This window comes from Aedes albopictus, chromosome 2 (genome assembly GCF_035046485.1).
Source record: "Aedes albopictus strain Foshan chromosome 2, AalbF5, whole genome shotgun sequence".
Taxonomy (NCBI): Eukaryota; Metazoa; Arthropoda; class Insecta; order Diptera; family Culicidae; genus Aedes; species Aedes albopictus.
This window is the reverse complement of record NC_085137.1, coordinates 260,138,913-260,163,748: the sequence shown is the minus strand read 5'-3', so window position 1 is coordinate 260,163,748 and position 24,836 is coordinate 260,138,913. Positions and strand designations below refer to the sequence as shown.

The 24,836-nt window shown below is 36.9% G+C and overlaps 1 protein-coding gene across 9 annotated transcripts in view; it reads left to right on the top strand.

Moving 5' to 3' along the window:
* LOC109621322 (protein Wnt-2) overlaps positions 1–24,836 on the top strand; it is a 51,339-nt gene that overhangs the window by 25,598 nt on the left and 905 nt on the right. For all 9 annotated transcript variants that reach the window (XM_062851634.1, XM_062851633.1, XM_062851631.1 and 6 more), the window contains 5 exons: positions 7,643–7,797; positions 7,854–7,916; positions 12,844–12,983; positions 13,123–13,257; positions 24,324–24,544. In XM_062851634.1, coding sequence (XP_062707618.1) covers positions 7,643–7,797; positions 7,854–7,916; positions 12,844–12,983; positions 13,123–13,257; positions 24,324–24,544 — 714 coding nt within the window. The remainder of the gene's footprint in view (positions 1–7,642; positions 7,798–7,853; positions 7,917–12,843; positions 12,984–13,122; positions 13,258–24,323; positions 24,545–24,836) is intronic.

Below are 24,836 nucleotides of genomic sequence, written 5' to 3'. Positions count from 1 at the left end.
TGTGATACATGAACTTTGTTTACCTATCCTGTGCTGGTGGGAAATGTACCTATTCGGTGGTGGAGGGAAATTTTACCTATTCTATGGTGGAGGTTAATATAGATATCAGTTTTTGCATGCTCGGGAGAAAAAAAAAAAAAAAAAAAAAAAAAAAAAAAAAAAAAAAAAAAAAAAAACTACCTATAATAAGCTACCTATTATTTTTACCTATGATGTATGAGACGTGTAGAATGCGATGGATCTCTTCAGTCGAGTCAAGTACAAGACACTGAAGACGACCTTACAGTTGAGGTCGAAATACGTATCTGTCAAAGGATGCAAATTCTTAGTGGAATTCAAAGGAACCGTACTTAACCCGATTTTCTTTTATTCACATTTCTATGGTCGCCAAACCCTTCGTCTCTCTGGAACCACCAAGAAGCCATTGCTTCAGAGAGGGGCTAGTACATATCGCACCCTCAAGGTTTATGGCACAAATTTCCCAAATGGAGGAGAACGTGCCTCTGGAGCCGACCTACTGATACCCTCAAGGTTAGCTGCGTAGCATGCACCAACGAACATCGTTGACTCGCTTTGGAGAGTCCATCACGGTAGCATGCTGGTGCTTAGCCAGCTTCCCGAGTGGTCTTCACCACTCCCTTTATTTTCTGAGGGCGGACAGGGTCAACCCCACCCGCGCCCAACTGCTTCGCAGACATCAAGAACTGAAGCCCACGTGCAACCCGATATTACCTGCCCGCAAAGGAAGGGTATCACTACCCTTCAGGCCCTAACAGATGCACCCGAAGGTTGCTGACAGCAGGGTCTCACCTGTCCCGACCCTTGCCGGGGAGCCCTTTCCAACCACGGGCTCGGATCCAACTCAGTAGACCGATGCCACGACAGCAACGCTACCGGGACTTCCTCTCAGCGGTCACTTAATCGCTGTAAGGGTCGATCTCAACCGCAGGTCACCGGTATGACCTACGAAGCCGACACCGAACCCCTGGACCACCTTTTGTATCGCATCGGAACTAGCCATTCTCCGAGTCCAAGCGCCACCTTCTCTGTAGCTGCCAGACGATATGGGTGATAGCCGTTGAAACGGCGTTTCAGCTAAACTACTATCGGAAGCGACCATGACCTGAAAGGACCTGGGTCAGGTGGAATGTAACTTCCCCGTGGCGCCTATTAATCCAACTATCTACCCTCGGTATCAACCTATGGGTCCACCTTCCTTTGGTGGAACTGCCCCACGCGCACTGCCATTTGACCATAGAGGCCATCCTGGCAGTCCTACGTGTGCATCTTGTGCCGCGCATTTCGAAGCACTCCATGTCCTCACTGATAAGGATGCTGATAGGCACCATACCAGTAATGACACAGAGAGTGTCGTGTGATACTGTACGGTACGCGCTCGCAACCCTCAGGCGCATAAGCCTGTAAGTACTTTCCAGCTTCCGTCGGTAGCATTCAGTACTTAGCGTAGTGTCCCACGCCGGGCCGCCATACCTAAATATGGACGTAGCAACACTAGCCAGAAGCTTGCGCTTACTGGCGTACACCGCAGAGCTATTGGACATCATCCGGGACAGTGCCGCAATAGCTGTGTAGGCTCTTTTACAGGCATAATCGACGTGGCTACTAAAGGTAAGCTAATCGTCGATCATCACGCCCAAGTGTTTGTCGGAGCGCTTTGACAGGATAGTGCACTCACCTACACTGATCTCCGCCTGCTGCTCTGACTTCCGGTTGTTAACAACTGTCTCCTCAGTCTTGTGGTGAGCCAGCTCCAGTTTCCTGGAGCTGGAATTCGGGGTGATGGGGTATTGGTTCCCTTAATAAGAATGGGGCTCCCATTTTCATCCTACCTAAAACAAAAGATTGAAGCACTATTTGTTTTGTTTCTTATTTTTGTATTTTTGTGTGTGAGCACGCATGAAAAAGAACGGAATCAATCGGTGCCGTAATCGCTTGTTATAGAATAGGATGAAATTGGGAGCGTGAGATTACTGGTTGCACTCGTACCCTATCACTATGAGTTTGCGTGATTTGCACTAGCTGACTGTAGGTATTATCCCAGTACGGTAAAACAGATCGATTGAAATGTATAACCTCGCTAGGAGAAGTCATCCATACATCTGATGATTGTATAGAACCTTTATCGAAAAATGTCGTCTTTGTTGGAAAAGTGCTTCGCAGGTACACAGCAAATGTTCAGAATCCTCCTTGTCCCTTTTACAGAAACGACAAGTATCATCTTCGACTATACATAAATGTTTTAAATAGTATTTACTTGCGCTGTTATTAGGCCAAAAAACGCGTTTGAAGTGTAGCCGATGCTTTGTTACGAGTATAGATCTGGAGGCCTTATCAGTAGTAGGTCGGCTCAATGGGATAAATTCTGATATTCGTGCACTTTCAATGATAAGTCATTACAAATGTAAGCCAAATACCTCAGCTTCAGAATGGTTTGGACGATCCGGAGCAACTCTAACTTATATAATATACGGTTTAACTAATCATTTATGTCTACTAAAATGCACTGTACTCAGTTTTGGGTGTGCAGTGCACGATGCTTTGTTACGAGTGTAGATCTAAAGACCTTAAACATATACTATTGAAGGTGACCTCAGTTATCCCTGACGATCTGGGAAACTTTCTCTCGTGGCTTGTTTTTCATGTATGACTCAAATGGGTGATTTCTGATATTTGTGCATCTTTATTGATAGTCCATTGCAAATTTGAACCATATATCTCAACTTCAGAATACTTTGGATGATCCAAGATGCTACTAAGATGTATATACGAGTGTTATGTGATTCAAATGATTTTCTATGACTACCGAAACGCACTATACTAAGTTTGGAATGCACCAGATGCATTGTTACGAATGTAGATATAAAGAAATTAAACCTTATCTCCATAATGATTTGGATGGCCTAAGCAATCGTTTATGATGTGTAGTCAATCTTGCATACTTTAATTCACAAGTATGAATCGAATGAAATTAGTTCAGACATGCATACATTAGTTTAGGGTCCTTTTACAGGAAAAGGCCTTACAATCAGAAAACCGTTTTGATTTTGAAAATCCACCCACTAGGTCAAAATGTATGAGTAAAAGTATGAAAAAATGTTGTCCACATCCTTAAAGGGTTAAAAGACACCAAAAATCATTCTGAGATATACAGAACAGTCCTTAATATCAGCCACAAATATAAAATTTTTGATTGCCCAAGGGAAAAAATACAAAAAATCTTAAACTAGACCCCGTCTAAAGGCGGAGTGCGTATTAGAGGGATAACCAATTATAATCTAGAGGTTCGATGATGTATTGTTGTTTAACACACACACTCACCAAATTTAACAAGTGTTGTCTTTTCCTTATATTTCATGCAAACAATTCCTGTCCATTTTACTCCTGTTTCTTCTATGCTTGCAATTAGTGTAACTGAACTCGAAGCAGGTATCGTCATTAACTTTAACTTAAACCCTTGAGGAATTGCATGTTAAAGTACGTGGATGTGATTTATTTTAAATACATCCAATTAGTTGTAAGTCAACGTTTACGATCATGTTTGCTCGCTTTTTTTTTATTATTGTTATTGGTAATGTATTGTTAATTTGGAGTTTAAACCATTCAGTAATGCGTAGTATATAGCTAATGCCAAGATAAAGGTTGTTTAGTAATTAAATCGAAATTGTTTAAAATAGTTTCCCTCACCTATTTCTTTAAACTTTTAACTTGTAAAACCATGTTCATATTTTTGTTTTTCGTGGCAAAACGTCCCAATTGGTACCAAGCTTGCTTCTCATCAGTTTTCCACAATTATTAACTGAGAGTTTCCTCTGCTTATAATTATTTTGTATTCGTGTATCGTGTGGCAGGCACAAAAATACTCCATGTCCAAAAAAAAAACAGAAAAATAAATTTGCATACGAAAGATTCCTGGTCCGACAGGGAATCGAACCCGTCACCCTTGGACTCTAGAACTTCGTATGTTTCGTTTATTTCATATGGTTTCCAACAAAGGTTTTCTTTGAAAGAATTAAAAGCGCCAGAGGGCTGACGAGGCCGAACCATTGATGATGTTATTATGCAAAGGGCTTATGTTGCTGATGTGCTAAGCGCACGTGTATTCAGCATGACCATGCCAAGGGTGACGCGTTCGGTTCCCGGTCGATCCAGGAACTTTCATTTATTCCTTTATCGGGAAAAGAGCCTTAACAGAATCTTTTCTTAAAAGAAATTTCCTTGACTTCCTTGTGCACAGAGTGGCTTCATGCTGGTCTGGTTATTGGCAGAGGAAACTCTTAGTTAATAGCTGTAGAATTTGCTCAAAAAACACTACGTTGATGAGCAAACTGTGTCTTAGTTGGGATATTACGCCAAGATGAATGAGAAGTTATGTAATCAAAATATATCTGATTAGGGTATGTGTACCATCAGTAATCTCACGCTCCCAACTTCTTCCTAAACAAGCAATTACGGCACCGATTGACTCCGTTCTTTTTGTTTTCATAGGTGCTCACTTCTAACAAAAAATACTAAAATACGAAAGAAAAGAAACAACGCTTCAATCCTTTGTTTTTCGTAGGATGAAAATGGGAGCCACATGCTTAACAAGCGAACCAATATCTTATTTGTTTTTTTTTATCAATTCAATTTGATTTTTTTTTGTAGAAGGTCCTTGATTCAATCCCTGGCCTGCCCCTTTCCGTTTCTACAATTTTATTTGCATTCTACTATTACTACTTTTTTCACTTTCTTGTTATTGCTAGAATTAAAAATGTTTAAAAAATTGCCACCATTTGGACAATGCAGAGCAGAAACTTGCGAATCTTTATCTTAAGAAGTATCACCTTATGCCGGCCAATGTGTAACTGTGCCATAGTCAATTCTCAAAAGAAAAGCATTCGCATAATATCGACCAATAATGCAGTGAGCGAGCGATTTTATGATTTCGATTTAATTGGCCAAGCTGAACTTGTCTGTCCATTACTCAAAAGTTGCACAATACCAGTTAATTTAAGTACGTGTTTGTTCTACAATCTAATCATTTGTCGTGAGCATTTTCTACCAGTTTGATAAAGATTTCATGTTACATTTTTCTTATTATATCGAAAAATATGAATGAACCAATTCGGATAGGATAAATTTGGGTTTTTCATTGATGATAAACACTATCCATCTATCATTATTCCACTGAACATCCCCAGCTTTCATGGCTGATCACCAAACCAGATTGAATCTTCACAGATCACCCATTTTCTTAGTGTACATTTTTGAAAAGCTGCTTCCTTGTTACGCTTCCATCTTTGTAAAAATTATAGCTACCGTCTTTCGGTTCAATTGGGTTCTTTAGGGGTATCCAGATTATGCCATAACCGGAATCTCCGCCCAAAAATTAGTCGAAACCCAAAATTTCATCATTTTGGTACCCGGGAACTGTTTTTAAAATGCATTTAAAGTTTGTATGGGGAAATTTTTTTTCGGGGCGGACTGTCATTTTATCGATTGAACTCAGGCCAAACATTTCAACAGGTCCTATCTGCATTTGAGAGGCTCTCTTTGTTCACTTTCTCTTTCAATTATTGCAATGTAATGGTACACTTTTCAACTATTTTTGCAGTACAAATCAAAAGACGATTGTTTTGATCATCGTTCAATGCAAGGAGACAATCATAATATAAATACATCAACAGCTGAGATATTAACGAAAGAGAGGGAAACCAAAGAGAGTCTTTCTTCTGCAGATTGGACCTTTAGACATGTTTGGCCTGAACTGTCATTCTATCCACGGAAATTAAAACTGTTTTGTTTATTTAACCATCAATACAAAGGAAATGGAACGCAATAAAATCACGTTATACTCAGAAAAATGAGCTCTTTCGATTAAGGTATAGAAAATGGCAATATTTTATTCACTAAAGAACCCAATTAAAAATGTCTTTTTATTGCCTTTTTTGGACTTAGTGTTCTTTGAGCACTCCCACAGTTTAAATGCATTCCTTGTCTGTCTTTTAGTTTCCAGACCGGAACGAGACTCGAACCACAAAGACGGCGGGTTGGCAATGCCATATATTATTCACTAGGCTTACTGGAGTTCTCAAAGTTAGTAATAATAAATAAACCTAGCCAACTTACCCATGAACGTGAACTTTTAAATTTATAGGTGATTGTGCAATCTGAAATAACTTTAGACTTGAAGGCCCAGATAGCCACTGCTGTGAAAGCTGGGTATTCAGCATGACCATGTTGAGGGTGACGGGTTCGATATGTCAAATTAGTGAATCAATGTATGTATCAAATTCGTGAGGACTCTCAACATCATTTTTATGGACTTTTTAATCTATCAACATTACATAAAAATACTGATAGGGAAACACGGCATGAAATTATCAAATGTATGCAAAATTTTAATTGATGTGTTTTTTATATTAGACAAATGTTTCATACATAAAAAAACCTGAACTTATGGGGGAGCTGGAGCTGTGTTCGGCCACACAGATAAAAATAATGAGATTTACACGTAATGTAAACTTCATTTTAGTCATTTTAGTAGTTCATTTTAGGTTTACATGATAATATCATGTATGATGATATATCATGTAAATTTGTGTTATATGTCATGTAAATACTCAGAGTCATGTTGAATTACATGACATATAATGGAAGTTTACATGATATTTTATGACTTTTAGATGATATGTCATGTCAACTTCTGTGACATCCCACGCTCCAATCATGTGCATCATATGTCACAGAATTTTACACTCTTTTTTTCGATCTGTGCAAGCAAGGCCATGAAAGGAGAGGGGGTTCAAAGTTATGAAAGAGGGCCACGTGGTTTTTTGGTAGCCCATGTTTGCTTTATTCAACACTAAACGTTTTCTACAAATCTTCAAAAAATACTGTTTTATAGCGAACCCACGTTGCAACTTATGTTAATAATGAAAGATTTTGTTACGGACACAGATCGAAAAAAGAATGTAAAATTCTGTGACATATAATGCACATAATTGGAGCGTGGGATATCACAGAAGTTTACATGACATATGATGTAAAAGTCACAAAATGTCATGTAAACTTACATTATATGTCATGTAATTCAGCATGACTCTGAGTGTTTACATGATATATAACACAAATTTACATGATATATCATGTAAACCATCATAACACTAAATTTACATGACTAAAATGAAGTTTACATGACGTGTAAATCTCATTATTTTTATCTGTGGATACAATACCTTTAAGGGGCGATTTCTTCACCCTGGCTTAAGCGTTAAACCAGGTTTAACTATATGGGTAAGCCTGGCTTACCGGTTAAGCCGAGGTGAAGAAATCGGCCCTAAATACATTTTGCGTTGATGTCAATCAGTAAATTCACTGTCGTATTAGATGCCCAGACATAAATCCAACCATAAATACTCCAAAATGGCTTGAACATCTACCTTCACGGTACTTGAAAGTAAGCTCCAAGTCGGGATTCATGTCAACTCTTTGGATGTGTGAGAAGATTTATTTCTAAGGGGCGATTTATTCACCCTGGCTTAAGCGTTAAGCCAGGTTTAACTGTATGGGTAAGCCTGGCTTACCGGTTAAGCCGAGGTGAAGAAATCGGCCATAAAACACACGTTTTTCTATCTTTCAGACTCGCCGAAAGTTTCACATCCTCTGTGCTTTGTTCGCGTATCCCAGGACTTTCGTCGTATCAACGTCAACTCTGTGTTGAAGCACCGGATGCTGTTGTATCACTCAGTACAGGTCAAAAACTAGGCGCCCAGGAGTGTCAACATCAATTTAGAGGTAATAGTTACCATTTTTTGTATATTGTTTTGTTTATTAGTTTGGTATACTATTAGGTCATCGCTGGAATTGTACACAAGTTTGGAAGAAGGACATGTTTGGACATATCGTGATAATTGGTAAGCATACGCCCTGAAGTTTTATTCATTTGCATTCATCGCTCACCACTCTACACCTTAGCGCAATTAAGTGCCTATTCCTGTTACTATTATTCTAACTTATCCTAAGTTTCGTCCTTCGATATTTGTTGTGAAATGGATTCTGTCAGTACATGCCATTGCCAATGCATCCATTATCGCACGTTTCTGACACAATGTTATCGGCAGAACACAAATTGAGGAAACTAATTAAAACGTTTCGACCTATCAGAAATTCCATCGGTTTTGCTGGTCCGAGCACTGTCCACGCGAACATCGCGAACAAGACTATTAATTGGCGTTTTCACATGGGTGTCGTGCAATGAAGTTGAGCAAATTCGAATCGAAATGCATCAGGACAAGTTGCTTTTAGCAGCATCCGACCAGGGGCAGGCTGCAGGCCTCTTAAAGTGCTTCACACTCATGCGCGACCAAGTAATTTACGTGCCGAAAAGATAGCCATAACAAGCTGCATTCAACCGTCGTCGGTGTCGACATGGATTGCGGGAAAAAAGCATTGCCGTTTTAATTGAATTAACACTCAACACGGACAAACAGTGTGTGGAAGTGTTAATTTTCAGGCGTACAATCTGCAGTAGTCCTGTGTTTTACTCACCTTTATGATTATGATCAGTCTCATGGTGGCAAGTCACGTTTTGTAGTAGCCCATTGTGCATGCTCGAAGTAACAGTGTAACTGACCTGCGAATTCTTTCAGTAACCGCAGTGCGATGACTGGTAATGGCGGCCTGTACAGAATTTTCGAAGTTGCAAAAATTGTTGAGGAATGAAGTGATGCTAATTAATCTACTCCTAGAATATGTTTTCTTCTGGAAACTCGAACCTATTGTATGTACCACTCACCAATATGTTCTGTAGTAAGCTATCGACGCAATCAACACCAGTTTTACTCTTGCCGCTTCAGCATAGGTACAGGCTGCTGTTTTGATTCGCCATTGATATTAATGTTCGGTAAATTATGTATACAAAGCAGACAAATTGAAAAGACCTCATGAGGATTTTACTGAAGCTGTACTTCATAAGCCTCATGGCGACATCTACTTCCGTGAATTCTCTCAGCTTCTTACGATTCCCACGATCAGTCAAATGAATTTTATTCTGGTTAATTTTGATAAAAAAACGGCTACGTTATAGCCATTAGGATGGTTAGTCTGTCATTCAGGTGATCATCAGAGTGCCACTCCCACTTTTCAATGAACAAATGTTATTCCTCCCAGTTGCTCGATTTTTTTTCGTTGTATATTTCTGCAGCGAAACAAAGCGTTGGACTTTCGTCGTTTTAAAAACGACTCAGTATCACTTCGTCGTGAAAAAATTGAGGAGATCATCTAAGCAAATGAAATCGCAAATCGATTATTCTGTGATTAACCGACGGCACTTCTCCGACTATTATCGTTATTAGGACTGATCGTGGCGCTAACATCGGCCACTTACTGGTGATAAAACTACGCCCAAAACTTTTCTTCATTATTACATTATACGGTACCGGTTGTCGCCCCGGCAACGACTAATGCAACTAGATGTTCCGACATCCCTTTCGGGACGGAGCGTAAAAAAGTGAAATTTCTATACAAATGACTCAACTTTGGCTTGCCAGAATTTTTGGATTTCCCAAAAAAACAACGATCATTTGAAAGAACTACTCTTTGTTTTTCGATTTCTAGCTTTGACTACCTAGATAAAACGGAAACAAAAAATATGCGACAGATAAAACTTTTCCATGTTTTACGTGCAGAGAACAACGTCCTTTGACCATTCACGTTGATTGCAAAGTTTATCAATTTTATAAAAGTTTCATTTTTAGCGGTTCCACGTTAAGCGGTTCTGAGAATACACTGCGAAATCTCTTTGTGTGTTCGGAGAGCAAGTTACTGAGAGGGTTCCCAGTAATTTTGCCGAAACATGGGGATAGATATTGTACGTTCAAGACATCGAAATCCTATTTCATCCAACTATTGAATGCTGCGATTGACTACAATAGCGAACATTTGATGTTGATTATTTGTAGTAAATGGTAACCGATTATTTGCCATAAATACTGTAAAACCTATGGATTTGGTTTATAAATTCAATTCACGATAACTTTTGATTTCGTAGATAAACTGTTCTTAAATTTTCAGATAGAATACTCGAATGCCATACGTTTCGAATGTTGAATTCCAAATTTATGAGGGACAGGTCGACCGCCACGATCGTGATACAACCACGATTGAATATTAACAGGTTAAAGAGAATTTCATTGAAAATCGCCCTGAAATTTCAAATCGCTCAAACTATTAATTCCCTCGATGAAACATTTCCAAAATTTCAGAGATAATACCTGAACACTATATCTTTCGTATGGTGGATACCGCTTAGATGGGAATTTTATTTTGTTAATAATGGTTTTAGACACACCGTGATTGTACTATGTATGACGTAAAACGATAATTTCAAGACGTTTGTCCTTAACATTATTTTGGTTGGTCAGCCAAAAAACAACCAAATTCGTTGTTCCAATTATCTTTAATTTGTTTTTCGTTTTTAGTTTTGAAATTTATTTCAAATTTGTATTTGTTTTAACTTTTTATCGAAATATTTTTAAAGCAATTTTTCGTATTTATTTTGGAAAATCTGCATTTCTGTAATTAGAACATTTAACTTTACTTGTAAGTATTTTTATGGTAATTGTTGGCTTATGCATTTTCGATGTTTTTGTTACTCAACGGCAATTATACCTAGGTAATTTTTACTTATTAATTCAATTATTAAACTAGTTTACAGCATTTTTGAACTCGGTAAGCTGATGATTATTTTCAATGCAGAATCATGCCCTGAGTTCAAAACTGCAAAAAAAAATACAGTAGAGCAGAGATTTTTTTCGAATTTCCGTACAAATGTGACAATTTCAATTCAATTTTTGATCTATTTTTAGATAAGTTGTTCTCTTCATATATTTCATTCTCCGTAAACACTACTCCAATTGAACTCAAATTTCAACAGTAACCCACTACAATTTGATATTTCACAAGTACGTTGAGTAAGAATTTTATTTTATTTATTTATTTATTTTATTTAATATCTCGAATTTCATAAATCTAATGCAAATGTTGTGTTTGTACGGTCAAAACATATTATATTCAGCTTTTTATTCTTGCAAAAAGATTGAAGATTGGTTGAAGATATTTGAATTTGAGTGAATTTCATTTTTTGAAGAGCTCGATTTTCAGGTAAAACTAAAAAACTCTTCTACTCCAATTTTTAAAAGCTCGATCTTGAAAACAGCATGTAATTATGTATCCAAAATATTGGTTGTTGATAGAAGTTCACGATTTCCGTTTTATCTTGTAAGCTAGTGTTATCATGCTAACTGTGTACTAGATGACAATAATCTTGAATGCTTTTAATTTAATCCGCTATGATATCGCATATGTGATTTCATTCGCTAGAATTAGGGAGTGTCCATAAATAACGCATCGTTTTTTGGCCGAATTTTCAACACTCCTTCCTATAGCATATTTTCCAGTTACTAATGTATGGATCTGATTGTAAATCTGTAAAATTTGTTAATGAAATTGCAAAAAATGCACAGTCAGAGACAATTTTTTAATCTTTGAGTTACTCTGCTGTCGCTGCATTCATAACTTAAAAAGAGTAGGATTCATAAATTACTTCGCAGTCCAAATTCGTTGACAATTGGTCGGCTCACTCTGCTTTTGAAACACTGTCTGAAGAAGGAAAAATACAATAATTGATTCTGTCCAAGCTCACGAAACAATCCCGACAGACAGGGTGGCAGAGAAGACGTACGGGAAGAGCACTTCTCTGAAGACCACCGGGATAGTCCTTCGTTGATGGCCTTCTCATGTGTGGTAAACCTGCTTTATTTTCTGAGTAATTGAAGTGTATTTATACGTATAATTGGAAAAATGTTATGTAGGAACCGTACAGCGGGCTGATTGTTTTATATAGATTAAAAAAAATGATAAGTGAACCTTTCTCTTTTCCATCCACGACCACGGATAATGGTGAGCTTGGACCATAGAGTGCACCTACGTGATCGAGTCCATTGCTGCATTGGCTGATGATGGGCATTTATAGGTTGATGCTAAGTGCATCCGATGAATGTTTATTTTTAGTAGCAGTGTGTCAAAGTATAAGTCATAATCCGTGCAATCGGCTTTCAAGGATAATATTCTCTCGTTAATGCTTATTTTATCATTCTATTTGGTTGGATACTCGCAGCACCATATAATTCTGTAACAAATGGTCAGAAATAAATTATCATCGAGTTTTCTTTAGTCGACTAGAACGCAACCTCTGTGGATTGTTTCCCTACCTTTTGGTCCACACTTGCCTTTGAACGCGAGATTTTGTTGAACAATTCAACAAAGTCTATTGATAAGTGCTTGATTTATTGTCATTCTGCACCCAATGACTCACGCTTACAGTATGATTTATTTCTTATTCCCGCTAGGTCTTGATGCTTATTAATGCCACGACATTAAACATATTAATTCTCTGTATGATATACTGATCGAAGACACACTCTGATAACAGAAAAAAAACATAACGCATATAACGTTGTCTAGTGCTTATATTTTTAGTCTGTTCAGACCGCTAAAACGTAGTGACGATCTTTACAAGCTTTAATTGCAATTTAATTGTCCGCCAAATCGATGAACGATTAAATCAGTTGGACTTGTACTTTTTTTCTTCTTGGATTCTTACTCAAACAGGTCGTGCACATTCAAAACCAAATGTTGTACAGAACCTTTCCTGCTTTTAAAAAGTTGTAGAGTTTCACGGCGTTAACCATCTTATATATTCTTTCAATCGAATGGAAGAATGCAACGTATTCTAATACATAGTTCCATACTCATTCATATTATTTATCAATTCGAATAAAGGCTCTCGTGAGGCTGCGTTTACGTATGGAATCACAAGCGCCGGGGCTGTCCATGCGATAACGGCAGCATGCGCCAAAGGAAACATCACAATGTGCGGTTGCGATTCAAAGCAGAAGATGCAATTTTCCACGGAAAGTGATGTGAGTATCAACAACGAAGACGTTGCGCTGGTGTCCTCTGTTATTTCAGAAACAACTCATCTTGCCCGCCCTGCTATAATAATTTCACGCCCGTGAGTGCAATTTATTTTGCCCTTTTTTTTTTTTCTTTTTACGACAGAGCTGGAAATGGGGCGGATGCTCCGCTGATATCGGCTTTGGAATGCGATTCACCAAGAAGTTCCTGGATGCACGGGAGATCGAAAACGATGATCGAAGTCTGATGAATCTTCACAACAACCGGGTGGGTCGAAAGGTAAGCTTACGCATGCAGTACCAGTATTTAGCATTTCAATTTGTGATCTGAGGAAAAAATAATATGTATGCGGTTTTTTGGTAAAAAACAGAGGCTTGGTCTCCAAAATGACTTTATTTACCCTGAAATTATGTAGCTGTACTTCGTCGGCGGCTGTACATCTCATTCTGTGTTCATTGAATCCCCTTAGAGTAAACGGAGTGGACTTGATGTTCACTTTACGATCCAAACAAATTTGAAACTTATGATTTAGTTGAAAACAATGAGGCATAATACTATTTACATTGCTATTGAGGTGAGCAGGGAGGGATATTTAATATGAGACTGCTTGAGGGTCTCCAAGAGGGTCCACCATGAGTTTAGCTCATTGAATCTACTTGTGTGATGAACTAGCGATCATTTGAAGTACCATGAGCAAAAAGCCAATACAAAGAAAATTTGGTTTGCTCTTGCATCAAAAATTGTACCCAAGCTGGTTATGTAGTCTAAAAATGGCCCTATTCGAAGCTGCAAAAATTAAGTTACAGTAACTTGTGTGCAAGCAAAACATGTACTGCTGTGATATTTTTGTGTGTTGCTTGAAAAGGTACCATGAGATATCTGCTCTGGGACTAAATAACAGGTATTTTTAGTGTGTGATTGTAGATAATCTTTTATTTCTACGCAAAAATGGGGCCTGTTACGTCAGATTGCAGGTCAATATGGGGAAAGTGATGGAAATGATGTTTGCAATCGCTTACCCACGGCAGAACGCTGAGTATTTGAAAAATGTCTGTGTGCCAGAGGGCTCACGTTAGTGTGTGGATGCTAAGGGTATGCGGTATGAGATTATTTCAAGGCGAAACGAAACTAAACGAAATAGGTAATTTCTGATACGATGCGGTACGAAACGAAACGAAATTCAAAAATATTTCGTGAGATCGAAACGAAATCTGAATTCACTCGGTATTTTTCGATACGAAACGAAATTTCCGTAAAAGTTCCGCGGAATTTTGCAGTTTTATCAATTTTGTGCGAAATGATTCTGCGTGTTTGCGGTGGCGCGAATTTCGTTTCCATAAAGACTCTCATCCCCCAGCTTCATTTGCTACAGTGCCATTTATATTTTTATGCAATTCAGTATCGTTATTTCTATTTTATACTACTCATTACAGTATCATAATGACCTACTTTTCCGTACCGGTGCATTATGCAACTAAAATTAGTTGCAAAATGAAGAATAGTTGCATAATGTCTATTATGCAACTCATTTCAGTTGGATTATGAATATTATGCAACTCAAATGGGCTGTATAGTAAAAAAATCATTGGATAAATTTTTGTATGGAACTCGTTGCAAAACTCGATTTTTCAGCACTCCTCGTATTTATCCAATTTGGCAAGCCTCGTTGTACGACTCGTGCTAAAATAATCCACTTTTTGTAACTCTTCACACAAATAACTATTTTACACTTTTTTGGCGACATATATTGAACATTTGAATAATTACACATTAATTACACTAGTTTACAGCATTTTTGAACTCGGTAAGCTGATGATCATTTTTGGTGTAGAATCATGCCCTGAGTTCGAAAACGCGAAGGAAAAAAATTACAGTAGAGCGGAAATTTTTTCGACTTTCCATACAAGGTTGAAGATTTGAAATCGATTTTTGTTCTATTTTTAAGCAAAGTCGCTCACTTCACACATTTCATTCTCCGTAATCAATGCTCCGATTGAGCTGAATTTTTTACTGTAACTCGCCTACATATTATATGTCAAATAACAGTTGAGAACGAATTTTTTAAATGTTTTTTTCTTATTGGAAAAAATACATTTCTTCGTAAATTTTTAGAAATTTGGCTAAAATTTAAGGAGATTGTCCCTAAAACTCGTCAATATCTTGAATATCATCAATCTGATGCAAAACCTGCATTCAGATGATCGAATGGTATTATATTCAGCTTTTAATTTATGGAAAAAGATTTAAAATTGATTGAACAAAACGGAAGATATCTGAATTTAAGTAAAATTTTTATTTTAAAAAGTTGTAAAACTCGATATTGAGCTAAAACTCAAAAACTGTTCTACTTTAAATTTTTTGAAGCATGGTTTCGAAATCAGCGCTAAATTGTGCTTCAAAAATTTTGGTCGTTGGCAGAAGTTCACGACTTTCGTTTTATTTTGTAAACTAGTGTTATTAGGATATATAAAATTGCTTCAACGACTTAATAAGATCACACTAATGCGTTGCATTATTGCGACTATGGTATAAGATGCTCTGATGCCGATTGTTTATCAGAAACCTGTAGCAATGATATGGAAACACCAACCAGATGTTTATCAATCATGCTTTGATGAACAGCGTTACTTCTGAAGAGAGCCTGGAATCATAACCTGAAATTGGTAAATGTTTGCTGATAAAAAACACCCAGTAAAATTCACAAAGAAATTGAAAGGCTTACTCAAAAATATATGCGAAACTTATTAAATTGAAATTCGAAATATATAACACAATCATCTCCAGGTATTTGGCGAAAAATTTTACCAGATAGATCTGGACTCTAGCGGACCTGGTACGATAGCTTAAGTGCATGCCCTTTTTGTCAAGGACCTGGGATCAAATACCACTCCCAAAAGACTTGCAAAATGTGAGTTCTACCTTCGGATCTTTCGATTCAAGACTAAGGGTCCCGATATAATCTAGCCTAGGGCTTAACATATTAATACAACAGTTGAAGAAAAAAAAATGAATTTGATTTTTCAGAACTTATGTATTTAAAAACAAATGTCTCAGCATAGAGTTTGTTGGCGAATAATCTGATGAAATCCAGTTTGTAAAATTGGCTGCGAACATGACGATGTTAGAGTTTGTCATGCTCAAAAAGGTTAGATTTTGACATTTCAAATTACTCCAGAAGGTGTTTGAAGAAATTCGTCAAACATATCGGTATGAATCCCTACGATCACATAGTTTCCACTTGCAATATTTTAAGAATTTTGCTACGAGTTCCTACATCGATGTCTTCACCTGCACATGTTTAAGAAATTGTCCAATAAAAAAACATCATTTAGGATTCCCCTAATTTTCATTTCCAGTATTTTCTGAAATTTATCCAAATATCGCCAAAATACTCCTTTCAGTTTCTGCCAACTTTCTTATTTAAGAAGAGTTGCGTCGTCATAAAAATTTTATGGTAAATTTCTTTCAAGAGTTCCACTGGAAATTTCCTGAAAAAGGGGTTTTCCAGAAACTTTTCTATGTATCATACCATCAACCGAATTTGCCTTAATCGATTTCTCCAGGGATATCCAATATTTTTTTCTAGAGATATATTTTGGGAGAGCTTCCATTAAGGTGGCCCACACTTATATGAAAAACAAAAATTTCAAAAAATGCCAAGTCTTACCTCCTAAATCAGTTTTTTTGGACTCCCAGAAGCTACGTTCAAAATTTGAGCAAAATCGGTTGAGCCTAAGGGGGCGCTCAAAACGCTTGAAGTTTGTATGGGAAAACTTGGCCAAATGTATGCAGAAATTTTTAATTTTCGAATTTTGCCGCTAGGTGGCGCTGTAAGCGTTCAATAATCAAACCCTTTGGTATTATTGTAGGTGACTATATGCCAAACAACTTTGTCGAAGACCGCAAAGTGATCCAACGTCTGTGAAAAAAGTTATACCCTAGGAAAAGTGAGGATAAACTTTATTGTTATTTTTCCAATACATGTAAAGGAATTATTGAACGCTTACAGCGCCACCTAGCGGCAAAATTCGAAAACTTAAAATTTCTGAAAACATTTGGCCAAGTTTTCCCATACAAACTTCAAGCGTTTTGAGCGCCCCCTACGGCTCAACCGATTTAGCTCAAATTTTGAACGTAGCTTCTGGGAGTCCAAAACAACTGATTTAGGAGGTAAGACTTGGTATTTTTCGAAATTTTTGTTTTTCATATATGTGTGGGCCACCCTAGCTTCCATGTTTGCTTAGAAATTTTTCTAGTGTATTCCACACCTATAGGGTGTGGATCCTATCCTAATATTATCCATTACTCTATTAAAAACTGCTATCGGGAATCTAAACTGAAGACAGGAACTAAACTTATTTTTTTTGGTTCCATCAGAAAATTTTACCAAAATATTATGTATGGTTCCGCATACTGAAAATGGCGAAACCATACCTATTAGGGTAGCCCACACTTATATGAAAACAAAAGTTAAAAAAAATACCAAGTCTTACCTCCTTAATCAGTTATTTTGGACTCCCAGAAGCTGCGAATTCTAAATTTAAGCAAAATCGGTCAAGGCTAAGAAGGCGCTCAACAAGCTTGAAGTTTGTATGGGAAAACGTGTCCAAATGTATGCAGACATTTTAGGTTTTTGATTTCTGCTGCTAGGTGGCGCTGCAAGCGTTCAACCAGTAAACCCTTTGGTATTATTGTAGGGCAAAGGGTGGTACGATCAAAATTTGGTCACACTGTTTTTTTCTCAACTTTAGACTGCGTACACCAAAACAGCTTATTTTTGGACAAGTACTTTATATGTAGCTTATACCATAAAATTTTCATCTAAATCCATTAAGTATTGGTAAAAAATTTGTACAAAGCGTTCCATAGTCAATTTTTGGCAATTTAAGAACAGTAAAGCACAATTTTGATTATAGAACCACCAATACTGCTCCTATTCTTATGAAAATGTTACAGTATAATACTTTTATAAAAATATGTTCTTAGTTAAATTTTGAACCATTTTGTATGAATTCTTTCAAAGTTGTAGCAATTTGAATATAAAAAAAACTGACCGGGTGCCACGTAAGAAAATATAGCTTTGTAACGGCTGGATAAAATTGAATGAAATTTTTACTCAACATTTTGACATACTTTTCAAACAAAAAAAAAAAAATGTCAATTTCTTGATTTTGCTTTGGCTGACCAAGCCATGTGGGAAATTACACTGTTGAAAATGCTTTGACATCCATGTGCACAACAGAACATGTGCTCGATGAACAAATTGAGATTTGAAATTATGAAAAGAAATCCACGTACTCCGGTGAGACTCGAACTCACGACTCCCAATTCGCTAGACGGGCGCTTCTATTCCTTCAAGCTACGGAGTCACTCGACTATCTCCGTCGCCAGCAGGCCTAGAACTGAACTCGATTCGAATAGAGTTCAGTTCTAGGCCTGCTGGCGACGGAGATAGTCGAGTGACTCCGTAGCTTGAAGGAATAGAAGCGCCCGTCTAGCGAATTGGGAGTCGTGAGTTCGAGTCTCACCGGAGTACGTGGATTTCTTTTCATAATTTCAAATCTCAATTTGTTCATCGAGCACATGTTCTGTTGTGCACATGGATGTCAAAGCATTTTCAACAGTGTAAAAAAAAAATCATTGAAATCGGTTAACTTTTTGTGGCTATATTTTTGTATATATTTTGTAGATAAATAAGCTATTTTGGTGTGCGTAGTCATGAAAAGAATTGTATGACCAAAATTTGACCGTACCGCACTTAACTATATGCCAAACAACTTTGTCGAAGACCGCAAAGTGACCCGAGGCCCGGTAATAAAGTTATACCCTAGGTAAAGCGAGGCGAAGCTTTATTGTTGTTTTTCAGTGAGTACATATAAATAAATAGTATCAATAATGAAATCTCAACACTCCGTCTCACTTTGCCTAGGGTAAAGACCGGTCCAGAAAGTATGGACGCATAAAGAAAATACTTGCATTTCAAAACTATAAGTGACAAGTCCTTTTTAAAAGCTACATCCTGTTGGTCAACCTATTTTCTCAGCATTTGTAAAGCAGTTTTTGCTATTCTAACAGTTTGTTTCAAAATACATGAGCTTTCAGCGCAACATCATCGAAAAAATGTGCACAAACGATGAACAGGGCTTGAAAGATCACTAAGGAAATGAGCAAAATATGGTGGGAGTAAGTGAGAAAACCGTGCAAGTAGCAATCAGAAAACACGGTGGGGATAACACGTTTAAGCATAGGCAAAAATTGGGTAAAAAATAAAGGTCCTGCTAACCACCGTTTGGAAAAACAATTGATGAAGATATTTGAGCACAAGAAAAAACCTTCTAAGTTACACAGAGCAGAACATGGCCAAAAAAGTTACCATTTCGAATTCCGATGTACATTGTGGCAAAGAACGTTTGAATTTTCGATCCTATAGTAAGCAGAAACAGCCAAAAAGAAATCCGAAACAAGAACCATCGATCAGGCCCAGTCAACTGAAGACTAGGTGCGTCCATACTTTCTGGGGCAGTCTTTATAACTTTTTTCACAGCCGTCGGATCACTTTGTGGTCTTCGACAAAGTTTTTTGGCATATCGTCATCTACAAGAATATCACAGCGCCACCAGGCGATAAAAATCGAAAATTTAATATTTCTGCATACATTTGGCCACGTTTTCCCATACAAACTTCAAGCCTGTTAACCGCCCCTTAGGCTTGACCGAATTTGCTAAAATTTTGAACGTAGCTTCTGGGAGTTGTTTTTCATGTAAGTGTGGGCCACGCTTACACCTATTAAGCAAGATCTTAATGGTAGTAGGTTCAAGATAAGAAGTATATTCTAGATTTTTTTGTATGTGGCTTATAACACTTTTTGGTACCTTGAGATTAGTAAGATCTTCAATAGATGATATAGACATGTACACTATGCATTGGCTTTCGAAATTTTTTAGACATTCCGCGGAACTTCGTTTTATTTCGTCAAAATCTATTTTTTTTGAGACGAAATTTTTAGAATTTGGCGAAACGAAACGAAATTCAAAATCATAAATTTCGCCTTGTTGAATTCCGTGGAATTCCGCGGAATTTCGTTTCGAGGTGTATTTGACGAAATTTTTCGGTATACCGCATACCCTTAGTGGATGCCAGGCCTAAAGTGATAGGGTGCCAGTACCACTCTTGGCACTGTCTGAAGAAAACTGTTTCTACTCAAATAATAAGAAGACCTACGAATGTCGTAACTATTTTAAATGATAGATTAGCTTCCATAGTATTCCATTTACAGATAGAGAACATAAAAAATAAATATTAGGATTGTAACGAAAATGATCTATTTTTTTAAGTTGGAATTCTTACAGTATTATTGTACTTTTTTCCAGAAATCGTAAACTATAAACTGAAAATTCAGAATTTACCATCATTAACTTGTTTAACATTTACAGAATATCCTAACAAGTGCTCGGCAAAGATTGAGTTTAACGTTTTACCCACCAATATCGTTATTGAAAATGACAAATAAGAATTGATAGAAAAGAATTGTCCATTGATTTTAGACCAACCCACGTATCCACTTTTGATGAAATAATTATAATAAACTATTAGAAAAGTTACAGATAAACTATTGAAATTTTCATGTGTATATTTTGTAAAATGGGCAAGATACATATGTGATGAGACATTTGGATCAACTTTTGAATACTTCCATGGTGCTGTTTGAGTTGTTAGAGCAAGGACACTTGTTATTGTATTAGGAAAAGATATGAATAAGAAAAAAAGTATAAAATATATTAGGGCTTTTGTTGGAGTAATTCGTTAATAATTTAATGCTGAAGCATGTCTTTAGATGCTTCATGTTTTCGAAGATAAGTTATTCTGAGATTAAGCCTTCTTGCGCGTTAAGGTTATTTTTTATCCAAACCGTACGTAATGCGTCAACGAGCTGTTCCCAAAGTGATACATGAGGAAGGCTAAGAAGCATTTTCAGGAGATAAAAGTAACAAGAACTGAAAGAATATCATTTGAATCATACTTTTTTTTTTTAAATAATTACAGTAATTCGTTGAAAAAAAACTTATTACTCATCATTTCGCCGGGGCCCGTGGCACAATTAGTCACACGTTTGCTTCATAAGCAGATGGTCATGAGTTGGATCCCAGCCCCGCACTTTCGTCAGTTGCTCTTTCCCCCTGAGAGCAGCTGACACTGACCCTCATCTGAGTCCTTGGCTCAAATGTACATGGGTGAACGGCAACTCATAATGGACCCCAATCGGACTGGAAAAAAAGGAGCAACCAATAGCCAAACACATCAACATCCTCGTGCTCATCATTTTACCATGATAGGGTAGAAAGTGAAAGCAGCGCAACGGCAACCAGTTCAATATATTATCGTCGCACCACCAAATCGAAGTCGTCGCTAGCAGTACATGCGAAGTTGCAACTGCGAAGTAAATTTGAATCTATTTTTTCTGTTGTGCATCATTAAGCTGATTAAGAGCAACAATATGCACTAATCCAAATTGAGTTGCGACATTTCTAAGTAGGTTAAAACTCAATTTTCGCACGTTCGGTCACTTCGTATTTCGACCAAAAGCAGGTATTCTTCGATATAATGTACCCTCAATATAGCGAATTCGATATAACGTACATTTTGCTTCGATATAACGTACAACATTGAACATTTCCCAGGAATAACCCTCAGATAAGCTACGAAACCACTCAAATCATTGTTTTCTTGCAGTATTAACCTTGTTACCTAGAATTAGCGCAAATTGGGGAAAAATTTTGTGTACGTTATATCGAAGCACAAAAATCGAAATTACTTTATCGTGAAAACTCATGTTTTTCATTATTGGTTTTGTGAATTGCACCGAAATCATTATTTGAGGTTAATTTCACGTCGAAATCATCAATATTGGCATGAAAAACATTAAATTTTTCTCTGCTTCGATATAACGTACAAAGAGAAAACTGTTTTGTACGTTATGTTGAAGAGTACCTGTAGTACAATTAGAATACAATACATTTAAGCGCTGCACAAGGTGTAAGTACAGCTTCCAATTGGAATCGCTCACGCAGTGCCATAGTGGACAATGGAGCTGTAAATTAGGTTAAGTGATGGAAGAATACACATCATTTCCTGCTCATAACACGACTCGATATTACTCCATACAAGCTGCTCCGGCACACTTTGTCCTGCCTACTTCGTACATTAACGTTTCAAGTCGCTAGCCAAGTGCAAGTCTCCGTTGAAAATGTATAAAAATCAATTAAAAAAAGCTCTAAAGTGTTGGATGAAAACTAACATTACAAAACAAAGACGACCCAAATCGGAACTTCCGTTCACAAGTTATGCGCGGTCCCATTGCCACTGCATTTTCTACCTTCTTCTTCTTATTTTTTTTGAGCACTTCCACAGTTATTAATTGGAGGTCTTTCTTTGCCTGCCATTGCATGAATTTGTATATTTTTCATTATATTTGTACATTTTTTCTCGATTTTTTTTCAATCGTTTTACAAAATAAGCAAAACGAAGAAATTTCTGAAATGTGTTACCAAAAATAGATTTAGCGTTTCCGCTGAAACATATTCATTATTTTTCTACATTCATCATTCGTTCTAGAATTATACTTACTAACTTTACTATATTTTTTTTACTATAAATTTAAAGTCAGAATTAAAATAACAAAAACAAATACCCAAAATATGTAGTCATAGCAGCAACATTATAACACAGCGTAACAAAAATTAACTTTTGGTCTGTCTCAAGAGCTAACTTATGTATCTCTGACAGATTTTGGGCTGCTGAATCTGAATCCGGGCTCAGATTTGCTCCAGCACGTCACAGTTTTGAGCTATACCTCAATTTATAGGGCAAAATATGCGATTTTGGACTTTTTTGACTGCAAGCCATTAGGCATGAAAATATATTTTTTAAGCCAGTCAAAGGATAAATTGGCCAATTAACATCTAAATTAACGACTCATGCAAAATATTTCGTTTTACCAAATCGTTTTACCAAAATTTAACCGATAATTACAAACCAAATCAAGTGAGAAGGTGGCTGATGAATATGATACTGATTCTACGTTTCTGGTGAAGTGAATTTGTTGACATCAAACGCAACCAACTAGTACTTACATGATGCGCGTAAAATTGAGTCCAATTTATGATTCAGTCTTGAAAATGTTTACGTTCTTTGATGGTTCTGTTTTGTGCAAATTGCAGATTTTTTAAGTGTGTAGGATATGCCGAAAAACTTTGCCGAAGACCGCAAAGTGATCCGACGCCTGTGAAAAAAGTTATTCACCTGGTAACTTAGGCCAAAAATTGAGATTTTATTAATGATGTTATTCCTTTACATGTTAAATGTTAGGCAGCACCGAGCAATCTGTACGTTATAAGTTTTTTCACAAGTGTCGGATCACTTTGCTGTCTTGGGCAAAGTTTTTCGGCATATCCAAGGCTATATTTTACCGTCATTGGTTAGATTGTTTTAGACGAAAAATTTCAATTTCTGAGAAAAATGCAAAAAAAGCACGTTTTCCCATACTAAATTCCATACAAATTATAATCGCAATGCGGAATACGGGGAAGCAACCAATCGCTCCCAAATTTTGCACAGTTACTTTAGACGCTAAAATGAATCGAAAAAGCTTTGTTCCGAAAAATCGACTTGGTTGACCCAGTCTAATAGGTATTGTTACAAAAGTTCATTCAATTCATCAAAACAACAAAATTCATTAGAAAAAATGCTGAAGAATCATGATAGTTTCTTCAGCAAATTTATTCGGCATTACTTAAGTAACATATTCGCCGATGACACCATTATGTTATGACGTAACCATTTTTTGCTGTAAATGTTTTTGTCTTGGTGCATTTTTATTGTCAAAATTCAACCTACTTGTAACTTTTTTTCAACAATACTGTTATGGACGTTTGTAGTTTGATAAATGAAACCTCGTTGGTACTTCCTTTAACCTTCTGAAACCTTCCTGAAACTTTCTCAAAATACATATACCTAAAATGCTTTAGGATTTTTGAACTTCCTTGAATTCTCTGGGGTCCTTCTAAAATTGCGGAAACCCTTTGAAACTTCACTGGAACCTTTCTAAAAAAAAACCTCCATAACCCATTGAAACGCGTTTAAAGCTCTCTGAAACATATGCTATACCATGCTTAGTTCTAGTAACACTCGTGGTTATTAATGAGCAGTATTGTAATCAAACATCATTCAGCAACGAGAATGTTGAACGCGTGGAAAACGATAGTAAAGCTCAAAAAACTCGTCGAAAAGCTCGAATTCACACAAACTGCCTTTTTGTATTAATGGTATTATTTTGTTATCGTTTCCAGATTGTCAAATTGTTGCTTCGTACGGAGTGCAAATGCCATGGTGTGAGTGGATCATGCGCCATGAAGACCTGTTGGAAAAGTTTACCTCCGTTCCATGCAATCGGTGACATCATGATGAAAAAATACCGCAAGGCAAAACTGGTGCAGGCCACCCGGGTAGCGATGGCGGTGACGTCGGCTGGAAAAACCAACAACGGGCAGCTGCAGCTGGTTCTGAAAAGGTTTTGTATTTGTTTTGTTTTTTTTTTAAATTTTTTTTTTATTGTTGGTTCATTGTTCAAGAATAAGCGTTGCTCCAGCTTTTATGCATTTCGATAGATACTGCTTGATGTTATATTTATATATCGCAAGAGCGATAATCATTAAATAGTTATTTATGTAACGAGTTGCAAAAAGTTGTTTTTTTTTCAGCACGAGTCGTACATTATGAAGAGTGCTGAACAAATCGAGTTTTGCAACGAGTTTCATACAAAACTTTATGCTATGATGTTTTTCATTATACAATCCATTTGG